The sequence below is a fragment of the Erigeron canadensis genome, chromosome 5 (genome assembly GCF_010389155.1).
Source record: "Erigeron canadensis isolate Cc75 chromosome 5, C_canadensis_v1, whole genome shotgun sequence".
NCBI lineage: Eukaryota > Viridiplantae > Streptophyta > Magnoliopsida > Asterales > Asteraceae > Erigeron > Erigeron canadensis.
In genome coordinates this window covers 31,968,143-31,983,338 of record NC_057765.1, presented here as the reverse complement: position 1 = coordinate 31,983,338, position 15,196 = coordinate 31,968,143, and the positions used below count along the sequence as shown (strand labels likewise).

At 32.5% G+C, this 15,196-nt stretch overlaps 1 protein-coding gene across 1 annotated transcript; it reads right to left on the bottom strand.

The window, feature by feature from the left end:
* Window positions 1–2,942: 2,942 nt before the first annotated feature.
* LOC122601591 (dynamin-related protein 4C-like) lies at window positions 2,943–6,433 on the bottom strand. The gene is made up of 2 exons (XM_043774341.1): window positions 5,893–6,433; window positions 2,943–4,366 (listed from the first exon to the last, which is right to left on the bottom strand). Exons 1-2 carry the CDS (start codon window positions 6,431–6,433, stop codon window positions 2,943–2,945), a joined length of 1,965 nt encoding a protein of 654 aa, XP_043630276.1.
* Between the last annotated feature and the right edge of the window lie 8,763 nt (window positions 6,434–15,196).

Here is a 15,196-nt window from a genome sequence, read left to right as displayed (position 1 = left end):
ACACAACAATAACTAGTAATATTCATCTTTTCTTACAAACTCAATTCATCACATGAATTTATTCATTTTCTAGCAAAATCCTCCAATTTGGTTCATCCATGAACCCTAATTTCAAAAGGAAGATAAAACTAAATTAAGGGAATTCAATACCTCAAGATTCAAAGAGCTAAATCAAGACTATAGGCTACAATTCCTTTTTCTCCTCTTGATTTTCAGCCACCACCCAAAATCACCAAAACCCTAGCTTGTAAATTCCTAATATAGGTGGAGATGATTAATGATTTTGCTCTTGATGAACTACTCTTTGATTTTTGAAAGAATATGAGAAGGAATGCATGAAGGGAAGAAGAAGATGAGAGTGGAAGTATGATTCATACTCAAAAGAAAATGTCTGGCACTTCCTATGGGTGCCACGACCCACTTCTCAATTTGGTGGGTATTTTACCCGCTATCCGCTAAAGTTCCAACTAACTTGATCCCATATCCAAAAATAAAATACTAGGAAGTTAATTTAATGTCAAAACTAAGAGAAGGGGTTAATTTCTTTTACCTTAAAATATTTGGGGTGTTACACTTTAAAAACCAAAATCTTTTTAAATACTTAAAACTCGCTAGCTCTTTGTAGTCTCCATGGAACGAACCTTTACTTACTTTAATCTATATTGCATGCGGACGGGTCCACTGCTCGATTGTGTGTGGTATTCGATTTGGAGTATTTTTAAAGAATTTAATTTAACTAGATTTTCACACATCAGTATTCTTTGAATCAACAGAATCAATTATTTATCTTAAATTTCTATCTGCATCAGGTAACCTATATATGTTTAAGTTTTCGTCATTTTTCAACTATTGCCTATTGGTATGCCACCATGTAATCTTCTATTTTCATTTTTGTGTGTTTTTTTTAGGGGCGGCAATATAATTTGTTATCGGTTCTCTCTTTTGTTCGGCGCAAAGGTCTATAACGTCATGTTTGATTATAAGACAAGCTTATTTTAGCATCGTTATAAATCTAACCACGTAGTAATCTTCAAAATGAGAAAACATTGGGCTTATAAGCCCCTTAATATAGCATTAGTTAAATGAAGACATATCGTTTTGCTTATATTTTACTTTCGCTTTACTGAAAACCGAGAAAAAAGTAAGAAAAATCAAACACATTTTAACTTGTAGGATTTATCCTGACTTTAACTTGGACGGACTAAAATGGACCAAATCTTGTAATAACAAGGCCAAAGGCGGGGCCAGAATCTTAATCTTAATATATACTATAAGACAGTTGAACTAATAACTTATTAACCAGTCAAATCGTTCGATTTTATCAAATTGACTTTTGATGATGTCATCATTTAGATGAACTACAAATTAAAAATCTTAATAATTATTATCCAAATATATTATTATATTAATATTTATATTAATTTGTAGAAAAAGTCTCATTAATTTACACTTTTTTGTTTTCCATCAATAATTTATGCTTTTTAACCCTGAATATTTAATTTATATTTATTTTTAGCCATCAACTTGAGAGAATTTTTTAAAAATTTACAATCATTTAATTAAATAAAAAAAATAACATATGAAATATTTCATACAAAAAATTATTTGAAAACCTAATGACTTATTAACAAATACTAGATTAGATTTTTATAGTTATAAATATTAATATTTAGTTTAATATTTGATATAAATACAATGTGAACTCTAGATACATATCTCAAACATAATAACAGATAACGATATACAACATCATTATCCTAAACACAATAGGAATCACATGACATGAGACGATCATAGAACCAAACACAATTTACAACAAAAGGTTAATTGAATCTTAAATCTAAATCATTATATACTCCATTCAAGATTCATTCTATCTCCCAATCAAAAAAGTACATAATTTTCTCTTTTTTTGTATATTAGTTTTGCATTTTAATGTTTAAAGTTACAGTTGTCACTTAAATCAAGAGTCCTAATTGTTATCAAAGAATATAAAAACAATCATAATTGTTATCATATTATCATAGAACAAGTGATTGAAAATAAACCTATGCGTGTTATGGACGCGCATCATGATTAAATACATGTACTTGAATGTCAAGTACAGGATCACAAATATGTTTATATTTTAATTTTTAATTATCTATCACAATAATATCACATTATGAGTACATCTGGTTTCAAAATATTTTATAATGGAGAAATTATTGTATATAGCTTGTGCCTTGTGGAATGACTATGACAAACAATTACATCAATATGTCTAGGCTAATAATGACAGTGACGAACCTATTATTATTGTACTACAACTTGCAAATTAAATATAACACTTAAAACCGTATTTATTCAAAATTATAAGTCTTTATAACTTAAATGTATGAAAATTTAATATTGATAATATCGTAAATTCCCGTGTCTAGTGTTGGACACGGGTCTAAAATCTAATATCAACCACTATTAGCCTGATGATACTCTAAATCGATTTTACTGGGCTCGGTTGGGCGTAAGATTGGTCCGAGACAGTCCATGGTTGCCGTCGTGTAAACTCACATGAATTTTTATTTATCTACAACAATTGTTGCATTATAAAATTGTACGTACTATACAACTATGATGCAACATTTATCGTTGGATTGAAAAAAACTCATGCGAGTTTATCATAATTTTATGTAAAGGGAACGGAGTCCAACTCACGACCCTTGTAGGTAAATTACATCTATTAGAACCTGCAACAGATCATCAAAAGGAAACATAACTGGGATAAGGTAAATTACATCTATTAAAACCTGCAGCAGATCATCAAAAGAAAACATAACTGGGATAACAAGGTTCCTAATCATAGTCCTAGTCCTAGTACAATACTAATAATTAAGATTAACATACATTATTAAGTCCACATACATGCATCTAAAGGCTTTCAGTCACAAGAGGAAGCTTTAACTCTAACCAGAGACAGTATTATCCATGACTTGCTCGATGATTTCCTTGGATTCCTTGAGCAAACCGATACTTGTCTGAAGGCTCTCCCTCTTTTTGGCCAAAGACGTCGGTTCATCCAGCAGCTTCTCAATACCATCACCCCGCACCATAACCTCATTCACAACCTCTGTCTCTAACCCTTTATTCACTACATGTTGCATCAGAAAGCGCAGATGAAGAGCCAAGCAATCTACTATTCGTTTGAGGACGATCTTCCAATACGCGGTCATTTTCATTTTCATCTCAAAAGCTTGATCCCTGGTGTTTGCTGAAACACTATGAAGATGCTTCACATTAATCGTTCCATAACCCTCTACATTTGTAGTAGCTGAGTAATTGATCATGGACTTCAGAAAAGCATCACGGTTGCACATTAGCTTATCATATGAAGAAATAAAATCCGGGTCACAGGTGTAATCCGTAATTTTTTCCATCTCGATAAGTTCGATAACTCTGTCCATAAACTTGGCCTTCGTTGTAGCCATCACATTCGAAGTTGCTTTTTTCAGAGAAGAATAGAGCTGTGGATAATTACCAGCCTGAGCGGTCAAGACATTAACACATACAGTCTCGATATAATCCCACACTTCATCTGCAAATGCAACAGGCAAATCAGCGATACCGGTCACTTTTCTTTGGAGCAACAGCAGAAACATAGAATGTGGGATAAAATTAGGCAACCGGATCCCATTAGCTTCTTGCAGAATTAACATCTCCGCAACCAAAAAATTATCTGAGAACTTGACACTCTTGTGAAGTTCTTTGGACAAATTGTCAAGCATTTCTATCAACCTAGCATCACAGTGCATTTCTTTCTCATCCACGTAATCATCAAACTCGCCCCTTATCAAGATCTTCTGAAGAGTTTCCTTGAAAGACCCGACCATCTGCATAAATGCAGCCATGGCTTCAGGAATAGTTGTAAGATTTCTTGGAAATTTGTTGAGCTCCAAAATGGAAGCATTGAGCTTCTCATTTATCTTCTTTACAATATCGGGCAAACATCTTGATATAATCACCGACTGAATTTCCACAAGTCGTTGTGCCAAAGCCGGTATACCCACCATGGACTTCTCAATCTTGCACAGCTTAGTATGAGTTTCAAAAATTTTATTTTCTTGAATCCGGGCTTCATCATTTGTTTCATTGTTTATGCGGTTTCTAACACAAATGTATCCAAGGCCAATGTTTACATCATCTTTTGTGACTTTCTCAAGAAGGCCATCCGGGGACTGGTCACATTTTGTAACAACTGCCAATGTTCTTTGCCCAGAGCTGTCCACACGCCGTGACATGCAAATTGATTCGCAGGTTGAGAAATCTTGTGTGGCGGAAAGCACATTCAGTATGATGCTCTCTTCGGGCTTGATGTGCTCCATAATGATCTCTGCAAGAATATTCAAAAACAAACGAAAAGGATTATAATTTGTATGTGGATTACCTTGTCAATAGCTGTAGTATATTCAGCTGCAATAATGCTTGACCATTCTTGAATTAATTGAAGGTAATTTTATCTTTTAAATCCACATTACTCATAAATATGTGTTGAAATTTTTTACTCTATGATTTTTAAATATCATGTTGTATGGATATATTTTGTATGAAAGTAATTAATTTCAAAATTTTTGCTCTAAATTAAATTAAATAATACATAAATACATTATTATTTCCAAAACATTATCTTTTCTTATTTTCCTTGCATCGACTACCCTGTAGTCCTCCGTTCAACTTATATGCAACAAGGATAAAAGTGAATCATCAACTACTTATTTAAGTATTTATCTTACTCCCACACTTTAGAGCTAGAAAGTACAAACTCATATTCCCATTTACTTTGTGATACTGTGGATTTAATAGTGGAAAAGTCAAAGCAAAAGCCTAAAATCAACGGTTCCTAATAGTGTATTCTTGAGTTTTTATTAAAGAAAAAAAAAGAAAAGAATGGATAAAAGAAAAAAGGATAAAAAGTTATATTTATAAATTGCATTCTTGATTTTTATCATTTAAAAAAAAAGAAAGTGAATAAAATGATTTAAAAACATTCTTGAGTTAAAAGAGAAGGATAGAAAAGGATAAAAATATGTAATATTACATTTATAGTCTCATAGTTATTATAGTTCGTATAAAGGTTTGAAGGGTATATTGATAAATGTATAACTTATCCTTTCAAATCATGTCAAATATGGAAGGAAAGTTTTTAGCTTTAAAACCCCTCACTTTTCCTTTTCATCACTTTTCTTTCTTTTAATCAAAAAACTCAAAAATGCAAAAACATAAAAATTAAACCTCAAGAATGCACCCTAAGTTTTTGGAAGGATTAATGTTTAAATGATCAATCTTTTTTCAAAAAAAAAAATTAATAAAAAAAAATTACGTGTACTTTTTATACTCTAAATATATGGAGTATATATATGAAGAAAAAAAAAGTACAGACTTCTTTTGTCAGATAAGAATTTTTTTTTTTTTTTAACTTTTCTTAAACCAAATTAAAAGGCCAATCACTTTTGTAATGATAATAATATTAACCATTTCACACTATATATATACACTAGCTAGACTTTTAATTTATTTTATTTTTTTGAAAAGTACTAGACTTTTATTTTCTTTTAAAGAAAGCATATACTCGTATTAATTACGGGGCTCAAGGTACGTACAATTCTAGCTAAATAAATAAAATGACCTAAGCATCTTATTATTTAATTTAGTTTAGAGCAAAAATTTTCAAATTACTTTCAAAAAGAATATCCATACAACATGATATTCAAAAATCATAGAGTAAAAAATTACACAACTCCATATATATCTCGATTTACCTCAAGAAAAAAAAAATACACATTACAAAAAGGACGAGTTAGTATACTAACATTACAAATTAAAAAAAAAAAAAAAAAGAAGAAAAAGAAATGCACGTACCGGAGATTTGGTCATAAATATTTTCCGGCTGACCATGAACGGGAACACGAGTGATTCCAGGCAAATCAACCATGGTAAGATCCGGCACACCTTGTTTCTTAACCACCAAAGTCAACGGGACATTTGATATCCCTTTAGAATTCCCAGCTATCTCCACTGTCGCCTTATCAATGGCTTCAGAAATGTTACTTTCCTCCAATATTTTTACACTCTTTTTATGAAACTCGAGACGAAACTCAGGGACGGTGTCAGAATGGTGCTGGAGCCTCATTATAAGAGGCACCCTTGTGCAGATACCCTGTCCACGTGGCAAGCTGATGCCAGCTAGTGACTCTAGAACGCTCGACTTGCCGGATGACTGGTCACCGACGACGACTATGGTGGGTAGTGGGATGCCTTCTTGGGTGACGTTGAGGCGACGTAGCTTGTCCACCGCGTCGAGAATGGGACGTATTTTATCATTGTAACTGGAAACCAGTGGTGGGAAATTGGCGGCTTCTTGTTTAGTTGTGTTTACAACGATTCTGCTGGTTTTAAACATGGTGTTTTTTTTTGTTTTTTTTTTTTGGAAGAGATACACAAGGAGAGGGTGAAAAATATGAAGGAAAGAATATGTGTTTGAAGAATGGAAATGGTGTGTGTTTATTTACGTTTACCAGTAGCTATATAGTACATGGAAATTTTGGTGCGGTTTTCCTTTCTTATTTTTGTTTTGGGTTAAGTATATGAGTGGTAAGTAACTTGTACACTTTTTTTTTTTTTTTTTTTTTAATGTAATTTTCATTTGGTTTATTGCATGTAACTAACCCCGTTAAATTGAATGTTTAATAAAACTTTTACGTTGACCAATCAAAAACTTCTACGTGACAGCTCATATGGTTTGCCACGTATACAATTTTACATTAATCGTTTAGTCTAGCAGGTTACTTACATATAATAAATTAAATGAAAATTACATTCACACAATAGAAAATATGTAAAAGTTACTTACACCCCTAGATACTAAACCCTTTTATTTTTAGGCGTGGAATTTTTAGTCGGATCTAAGTTACGTTATCTTAATCGGGTCCGTGCAAGGAAGTTCTCTCATCCACAGTATCTTGTAGGATGAGAAATCCCCAACTAAAGCGCTCAATGACATGACATTTAATTGTGATAAATTTCTACCCTTTCTGTAGGACTCAAACCAGTTTTACTTGAATACTTTATTTATGACTTTTTTATTCCTTTCTAAAATTTTCATCCTTCTAAAAATAACTAAAAAAAAGTTATACTGAAAATGACCCCAACTACTTAAAATAAACTCACTCTAATAAAAAGAGTTACTCACATTAGAACTTACTCGATCCGAAAGTCATTATCTTCTAAGATAGTTCAAGTTACATCATTCGATACCGCTATCACCAAAAAGTCGCCGCCGTTGTTATTGCCACCGTTACATGCATTACACAGATACGGCGTTAGTTAGTTAAAAACTTGCATTAAATATAGCTTCTAATCAAGTTGGTTGAAATAACCTTCTGATTCAATAGTCTAATCTCATTCAACATCCACATCCTAAATATTAGTTAATATACTTGTATTTTATATTTTTATCAAATTTTTAATTTCTAAAGCTATATTTTTAACAAAGAGATTTACAACATATTTTCATACGAAAATCGCCATATTACGCATATACTCTCTAAGACCTCTCTTTATAAGAACCCACTTCTTGTCCTATTCATCATTTTTTCTCCCTCCTAAAACACCCCCTTCTTATAACCCCTATTCTCCCCCTCACAAACACTTCAGACGCGTGTCTAGAGTTAGAAGAAACTCCCTAGACGCCGTCGAAGACGCACCCCGTGCTAATAGCGTCTTCCCCCTCCTTGGCTTCGGACGGCGTCGGACGTATGGGAAGAGCCCCTGTAAGGACCGGCCTAATATATAACTATATATAAAGTTAGATATTCTATTGTTACATTAACAAAAAACCGTAATTTACTTATGATCGTTTCAAAAATGATATCCTAAAAGTGACATTAGGTTCTATACATTAAGTTTTCAAACATATCTTCTTTGTTTTAGTACTTACTTGATGAGTGTCTATGCGTTCCAGCGATAAAAATAGACAACGTTCGAGTTGTTGTGACAATTTTAATTCAAATCAAATATTTAATCTGAATTTTTATTTGTATGATACAATAGTTTTTAACAATAACAAACAAAAAAAATTGACAAAGGGAACCTTAATAAAGAAGAGAATTTTAATAAAGTAAGAAACTTTTGAAATGGTATTTTAATCACAGTGTATAGAATCGAAATAGAGATGTATTAAGATGGAAGATAAATTACACATATCAATTTCTTAGAAGTTTAAGAAGAGGAGTCAGTTTTTTTTATAAAGGGGTATAGATGTTAGTTTTATCCATTTAGTCAGTTAAATATAATATTTAAACTAGACAGTACACAGATGTATGAAACATATATACTTGCATAAATTCGGAAGGTCTCATGTTTCTCAAGATAATAAAAGTTCATAATCATCTGTATATCGCTAGAAAATAACCTGCACCTATAAGCTTGATCACGCATAAAATTTAATGGTTTTAACTTAACCGTTCAAGTAGTTAATCTTTGAGCTTTTATTAATTTAATAATTTTAATTATTTGTTCAAAATTTGTTTAAAAAAATCGATAAAGTCCACGAAAAGGCTAAAACTTGTACAAAGAGACTCTTTTGGGCCCAAAGGTTGACCTAAACGGCTTGTAAAAATGTGCTTTCGTTTAGACGGTCGTTTCGATTGTTCATACATGAACACTAAAAGCGGAACCTAGCTTGTAGTTCAAGTTATCTTTTATTTATTATACTAAAACACAGTTGCTCTAATAACTTATCGACCAATCACAGTTCTTGATTTTTTAAAGTTGACTTTAATTTACACTTTTTTGTTCTCTATCACAAATTTACACTTTTTACCCAATAATTTTAATATAATAAATATATAGTAATAGCTAATATTTATCCAATAGAATGATAACTAATATATATCCAATTGTATAATAACTAATATATATCCAATAGTATGTTTTATCATATAAACATAAAATTAATTAACTAAAAATAAATAATATTTAATGTAAATATATTAAGATTTTAAGAATAAATGTACTATTATTTTTTATTGAAGTGTTTTATTAGTAATTGTCATGACGCAGATAATAAAAATAAAGCATGTAAAAATATAATACATTATAGGAAAAACATATAATATTGTCATATTATAATTGAAATACTTAAGATATCTTATCTAAAGAGAAAATGTTATTTCTAATAGTGTAAAGTAAGCATGTAATATACAATGTGTAATAATAATGCAAATAAAATGATAGTGACATATTATGATTTTTTAATGTTCAAATATCGCTAATATTGTCACAGCTTACAACTTTGATGGACCTATTATATTTTGTAATAGTCAAATATCATTAAGCATGTCACAGTAAACAACTTCGATGAACATATTTTTAAAAAATAGTTCAATATAAAACTCAAAATGTTAATATATAAATCAATTTTTTATCACTCAAAATAACATTTTAAATTTTAATAAAATAACATCTAATATTGGTAATGTCAAAGCCCTGTATATTATCACTCAACGTACCATTTTAAATTTTAGAGAATTCCGCTTTATAACTTTTTCTTAACCCTTCAAGTATAAAATGACTTGTTCAATCATATTTTGGTCATCACATTTATACTGTGTATTTATATTTGTTTATAAACCAGTCTTTTTATTGTCTTCCTATATCTGTGTTTAAATGTTGTTTGTAAGGTTGATGATGATTGTGGGTGGTGTTTGGTTTACCATGTTATTGATCCGAAAGAGGTTAGTGGCCGGCGGTGATGGTCACTTTTTCTCCGGCGGTGAAAGTTATATTTTGCAGTGTTGTTTGTTGAGGTCCGGTTTTGAGTTACAACATTACCGAGTTGCTACAGTACGGGTTTGACTTACAACAGTAGCTAGTTGTTACAGTACGCGTTTGAGTTACAACAGAAGCGAGTTGCCACAATCCGAGTTTGAGTTGCTACAGTAGCGAGTTGATTCAGTACCGGTCGGCCCGACCCGGTACTGTAGTTACCGACTTTTGGATTGTTATATATATAATGACCAGATAACTTTGAGTCTTTGACTTTGTCTGGAAAACGCACACGATATTCCCTGCTGCCTGCTACTTTGAGATATAAACTCAAGATACGAATTATTGTACGAGAACGTATCTTTATTTTCATTATTTAATCATGACTTAGGGGCAAATGGTGTATTGGTGTAATGTCAAAACTTTGTCAAATTGGTAAGTTTGACAACTTATCGACGAATGACACGTTAACACGTGTCGTAGTAAAAAACTAGCCAAATTAAAGGGTGAACAAAACTAGCCAAAACTTGTTAATTTATCAATGTCGGAAAACATATAAAAGGTAACCGGAAATACAAAAAAAGTTGCTGGAAAACATAAAAAGTGACATTTTTTTATATATAAAATAGAAACTTGGGCTCATAATTTGGGGGTCGAAAATTTCAGAAGTCGGAGACGCCATGGCAGCTAACCCGAAGGTTTTCCCCGCCAAGATACGCCTTGGATCATCCGAGTCCCATTTTTACGAACATTTGTATCATCATCGTCGGCTAGAACTGTTCAACGATAACATCATCGGCTAAAACTACTTTTTCCGGCTACCTTTTGCTTTAATGGAACAAAATCCGACAACGCTACCAAGAAAAAATCCGGCAACACTACCGCTAAGTTAACACTACCAAATTAATCACAAACATGCAATTAACGGCAATGTAAATAAGATAAATATACATATAATCATAAGCATATGCAGCAACAGTTAACCGGAAAACCCAAGCAACATGTAGCAGCACCAGCAGTTCACCGGAAACCCAAAAGGGCTCGCCGGAAAACCGAACCAACAAAGCAACAAGAAACCCTAATCGAAGCAACAAGTAGTCAAATAGCTAACTACACCCTTGCACAAGCCAAACAAAGTTTTGGCCGCTAAAAAAGTGAATGTTTCTGGCCGGCAACCACCGCAAACCCCAAAAAGGGGTTTACATTCTCACCGGAAAGGGTTCAATATAACGTTAGGAGCATCGACAAGTTTTATCGGCATGTATTCCGGCAGTAAAAGCTAAGAAAAACATAGATCTAGCCTCAAATCGAAACCCCCCCCCCCCCCCCCAAAATTTTCCGGTTAGGTTTCTGGTGAAGATGAAGTTTTCGCACAAGAACAAAAAAAAAAGGGTCACCAAGGCGCGCTCCCAACGTTCACAAGGATCGGACAAAACATGCCGATATATATAGCCAAAACTAGTCGATTAAACTTGCCAAAACTAGCTGATACATGGGCTATAGGTTTGCCAAAGAGCTAAGGGTAGCCGATACTTTTTGCCGAGAGAACAAACCGACTACACCCTTGCCCCTTAGGGGGTTGGAAACGGATGAATTATGGGTGAGTGGTCACTGCGGCACCACCACTCAACACCGCCGCCAACGCCCCACGACGCGTCGTGGCATGAAAACGAGTGGTCACACCACGCACTCGACCACTCACTTTGTGGCTTTTGATTTGTGTGCTAACAGTTATTTTGTCTAGTTAATGGCTTTTCCCCCTTTTTTTTGTTTTAATACTTTATTTACTTATATATATATACTAGTGCTTAGACCCGCGCGATGCGCTTTTAACCTTAATTAAGTTTTTTAACTATAGTTCAAGAATGTAACGTTGAATATTATTGACATAGATTGTATAATTGTATTTTTATTGTTTGGTCATTTAATAAAATAAAAATACAATTACTTTAAGATGAAAACACTTAAAAACATTATTCTAATGCATTAAAAGTTCATAAAACTAACATATTGTATAAATAATTATCATTATTTAAGTGTTTAACAACACATTGATGCGTCAAAATCGAAAAAATCACGTTTTTTGTTTTGTACATCCATTTTGATGAATATGCATCCAAGATGGATACACAAAAGAAAAAACATGGGATAATTATTAAATGGTTGAAATTTACTTGGACACTATAAGAGATTAGTGTGTACCAAATGATACCGATTAGAAAGCTCCTATCCAATTACCATATTTTTTACACTATATATGTATACATACATATTCACCAATAAATATAAACACCTTCTAGCTTGTAAGACACTTGTTCTTGTTCTACGATCAAGAAGTGAGAATGAATTGAAGTAAAAAAGAACTTTGTCTGCACCAATAAGGTGTGAAAATAGTAGATTATGATGGGTAAAGTTTACAATAATAATTTTAAACAGGTCACCATGCTCAATTCTTTGTAGTGGCCCATGATATATAGAACTGCTTACAACCTTTCTTATAAACAAATTTTTATACTTTGGGATTATAAGAAGATTAATGTTTCTTGGTCAATAAAACTTGGAAAAGTTTAAACATCCAATTTGAGTTGATTTTGCAACTTATGACAAACAGATTTAATACGTGTCTCCCAAGGGTCTTTAGTGTAACTTGATTTATATTACATCACAATCCTATGTTAACTAAAACACCTCGGTTAGTATATTAAAGATCACAAAATGGGAAGTTTGAGCAACAGGTCAAAAAAAAATTAAAAAAATTTTTTAACCGCCAATTGACCCGAAATGGCTTTATCCAAAGTTTAAAAGTTAATGTAAATACTACTCCAGTACTCCGTAAATAGATAGTGTTCATATATGATTTTAAAATTGTCATATAAAACAAATGCTAATTAGGTAGTGTTCATACATGATTCCAAAATTGTCATAAAGAAATAATGATTCAAAAATTGTGATTTATGATTCCACAACTATCATATTTGATTCCAGAATTGTACGCTGTAGTAAAAACTTGAAGAGCACAATTCTTTCAACGTTTATGATGTTTCCCTATCTCTTTAAGAACATCCATATTGATTTCTAACGTCTTTAGACCATACAACACACCGACGAGATATTTGACATTTTTAAACTGCCTCTTTTACTCATTTTCATCCGTGAGACCGCGGTGGTTCACTTCGGATCGATCGGCACCAATCGATTATGCACTCAACCTAACAATGCTTGTACAAAATCATCATCTCCAATTTTACCCATAACGGCTGGATTACTTCCAAATACATGATCGGCTGCACATCTAAGAGTCCTTACAAACTTCTCCGGGGTCCACAATGACCCCTCCTTCATATGTTTGTGTGATTCCTGTTCATAATTCTATTGGCCACTCTTCTTGATGGCACAAAGGCATGTTGAATCAGTCCAAAACAGAAAACTAAAGGAGGCCATGCGTGTGTAAAGCTTGGCATCAAATTCTAGATCTTTTTCATTAGCTGTATTTTCAATCCAGTGAACCCCTTTGACATCTTGCAGAAAAGCATGTACCTTTTAAAGCTGATTAAGAACGCATTGTCTGTTGCTTGATCTTTAACTCTTGCTCCAGTTCTTGACATCACTCCAGCATTGACTCCTTAACCTACAGATTAAGCCAAAAAAGGTAATTAATTTAATATAAAATGCAAATGGTGTATCCAGGAAGCACATGATTTTAGCAAGTCTAGATTCAGCCCTATAACTGTCATCATATGTGATCAGGTGCTTTGCCATTTCAGAATAAGTTTTTGGTTTGTGGTATATACTGATTTCGAGTTCCTTTGGATTTTAATGGTTGTTTTTTACCCATATATTTAGTGTGAAAACGGGTACCATGTTGACTGTATGAAGTCGCTTTTGCTGAGAAGCTAATTCCTGGATACACCACAATCGAGCATGTTAGACACAAATCGTCATGTGTCAAGAACGGTGTTGCTCAACACTGAATGCCTAGGTGATCTTTTCCTAAAAGTCCATTCTCTTTTATCTGGACCTTTACTCTTTACTCATTTCAAGTAAACTACTAAAACTTATATGCTAGTCTTACAATATCTAAATTTGTATCCCTAAGATCTAAATATCTAATCAATAGACATACACATTCCTATATGAATCAACTTGGTAATCAATTCAACATTTACAAATGCAAACCAACATTCCAATTCTCAGAATAAAACACACACACACACACACACAAATCACACATTGCCTAGATTCAGGAAATCTTTTTCTGCTTTTTTTTGTATACATTATTAAATTCAAGATAATGTTTTTAAATAGAAGTACTCCATCAAAAATAAGAAATATTTAATCAAGATTGCACCTTTAATCAAAACTTAATGTTCTTACAAAATTTTTACATATTTTTTAACCATCAAAAAACATATCACATTTTTTTGAGAATTCTTACAAAAACTATCACGTACCTATTCTAAAAGTTTTTAAAATTCACAATGCACACAATAACTTAAAACTAACCACAAAAATATCACATTTTGAAAGAGGCGTATAGATACAAATAAAAACCGATACATGAAACAATTACGTAATTAAAAATAGATCGTTTACCTTGGCATATAGACGAAAAGTTGACCACGTAGTACTTTTAGAATATAAAACCTCCTTAGATCAGTGTATTCAGAAATATATAAATAGTTGATTAATAGAACTTCTGTATCATATATTTGACATAAAAAAGTATATTGGGCCAAACCAACCTGTCTTGACATGATTCAACACATCCAACATAAACCGTTTTGACTCATTACTCAACCTGCCCATTTTTTCACTAATGCATATTAAAAGATCTAAAAGGAGTACCCACCAAGAGAACACATGGGTACATCTGAATCTGAAATACGAATCACCAACCCTTCTGCAATAGCTGTTTTTCCAACCCCAGCTTGATCGAGGAGAATTGGATTATTCTTAGTTCTTCTGCAAAGTATCTGAACAATCTTTCAACTTCAGCATCTCGGCCAACCACGGGATCAATGAGCCCATTACATTTGGATCTTGTTTATTGTGCTTTATTCATCAAAATAATAAACAATACATTGATCTAGGAAGAACAAAAAAGAGAACTTGAAGGACCAAAAAAACAGTTATTTTTTCTTGATCCTGGGACCTGCCGGATGCTTTAGCAAATGATGACCTTTTTAACATATAAATATTTGCAATCAATATTTGCATAGAGGAGAGACACATAAGGAATAGGTCTACTTATTTATTTTTTTAACTATGAATAAAATGTAAAGCATAAATGAACAGTAACGGTTATGAATAATTTTGTCAGGCTCGTAAAAGATGAAGCTACAATCTCAAGAGATCAATTTATAATAACTAACAAACAAAAGACTAACCTCTCGTATGA

Coding starts and splice junctions, on each gene's coding strand:
- LOC122601591 (XM_043774341.1), bottom strand. CDS start 6,433: ATGTTTAAAACCAGCAGAATCGTTGTAAACACAACTAAACAAGAAGCC. Junction 4,367..5,892: donor TATTTATGACCAAATCTCCG/GTACGTGCATTT, acceptor ATATTCTTGCAG/AGATCATTATGGAGCACATC.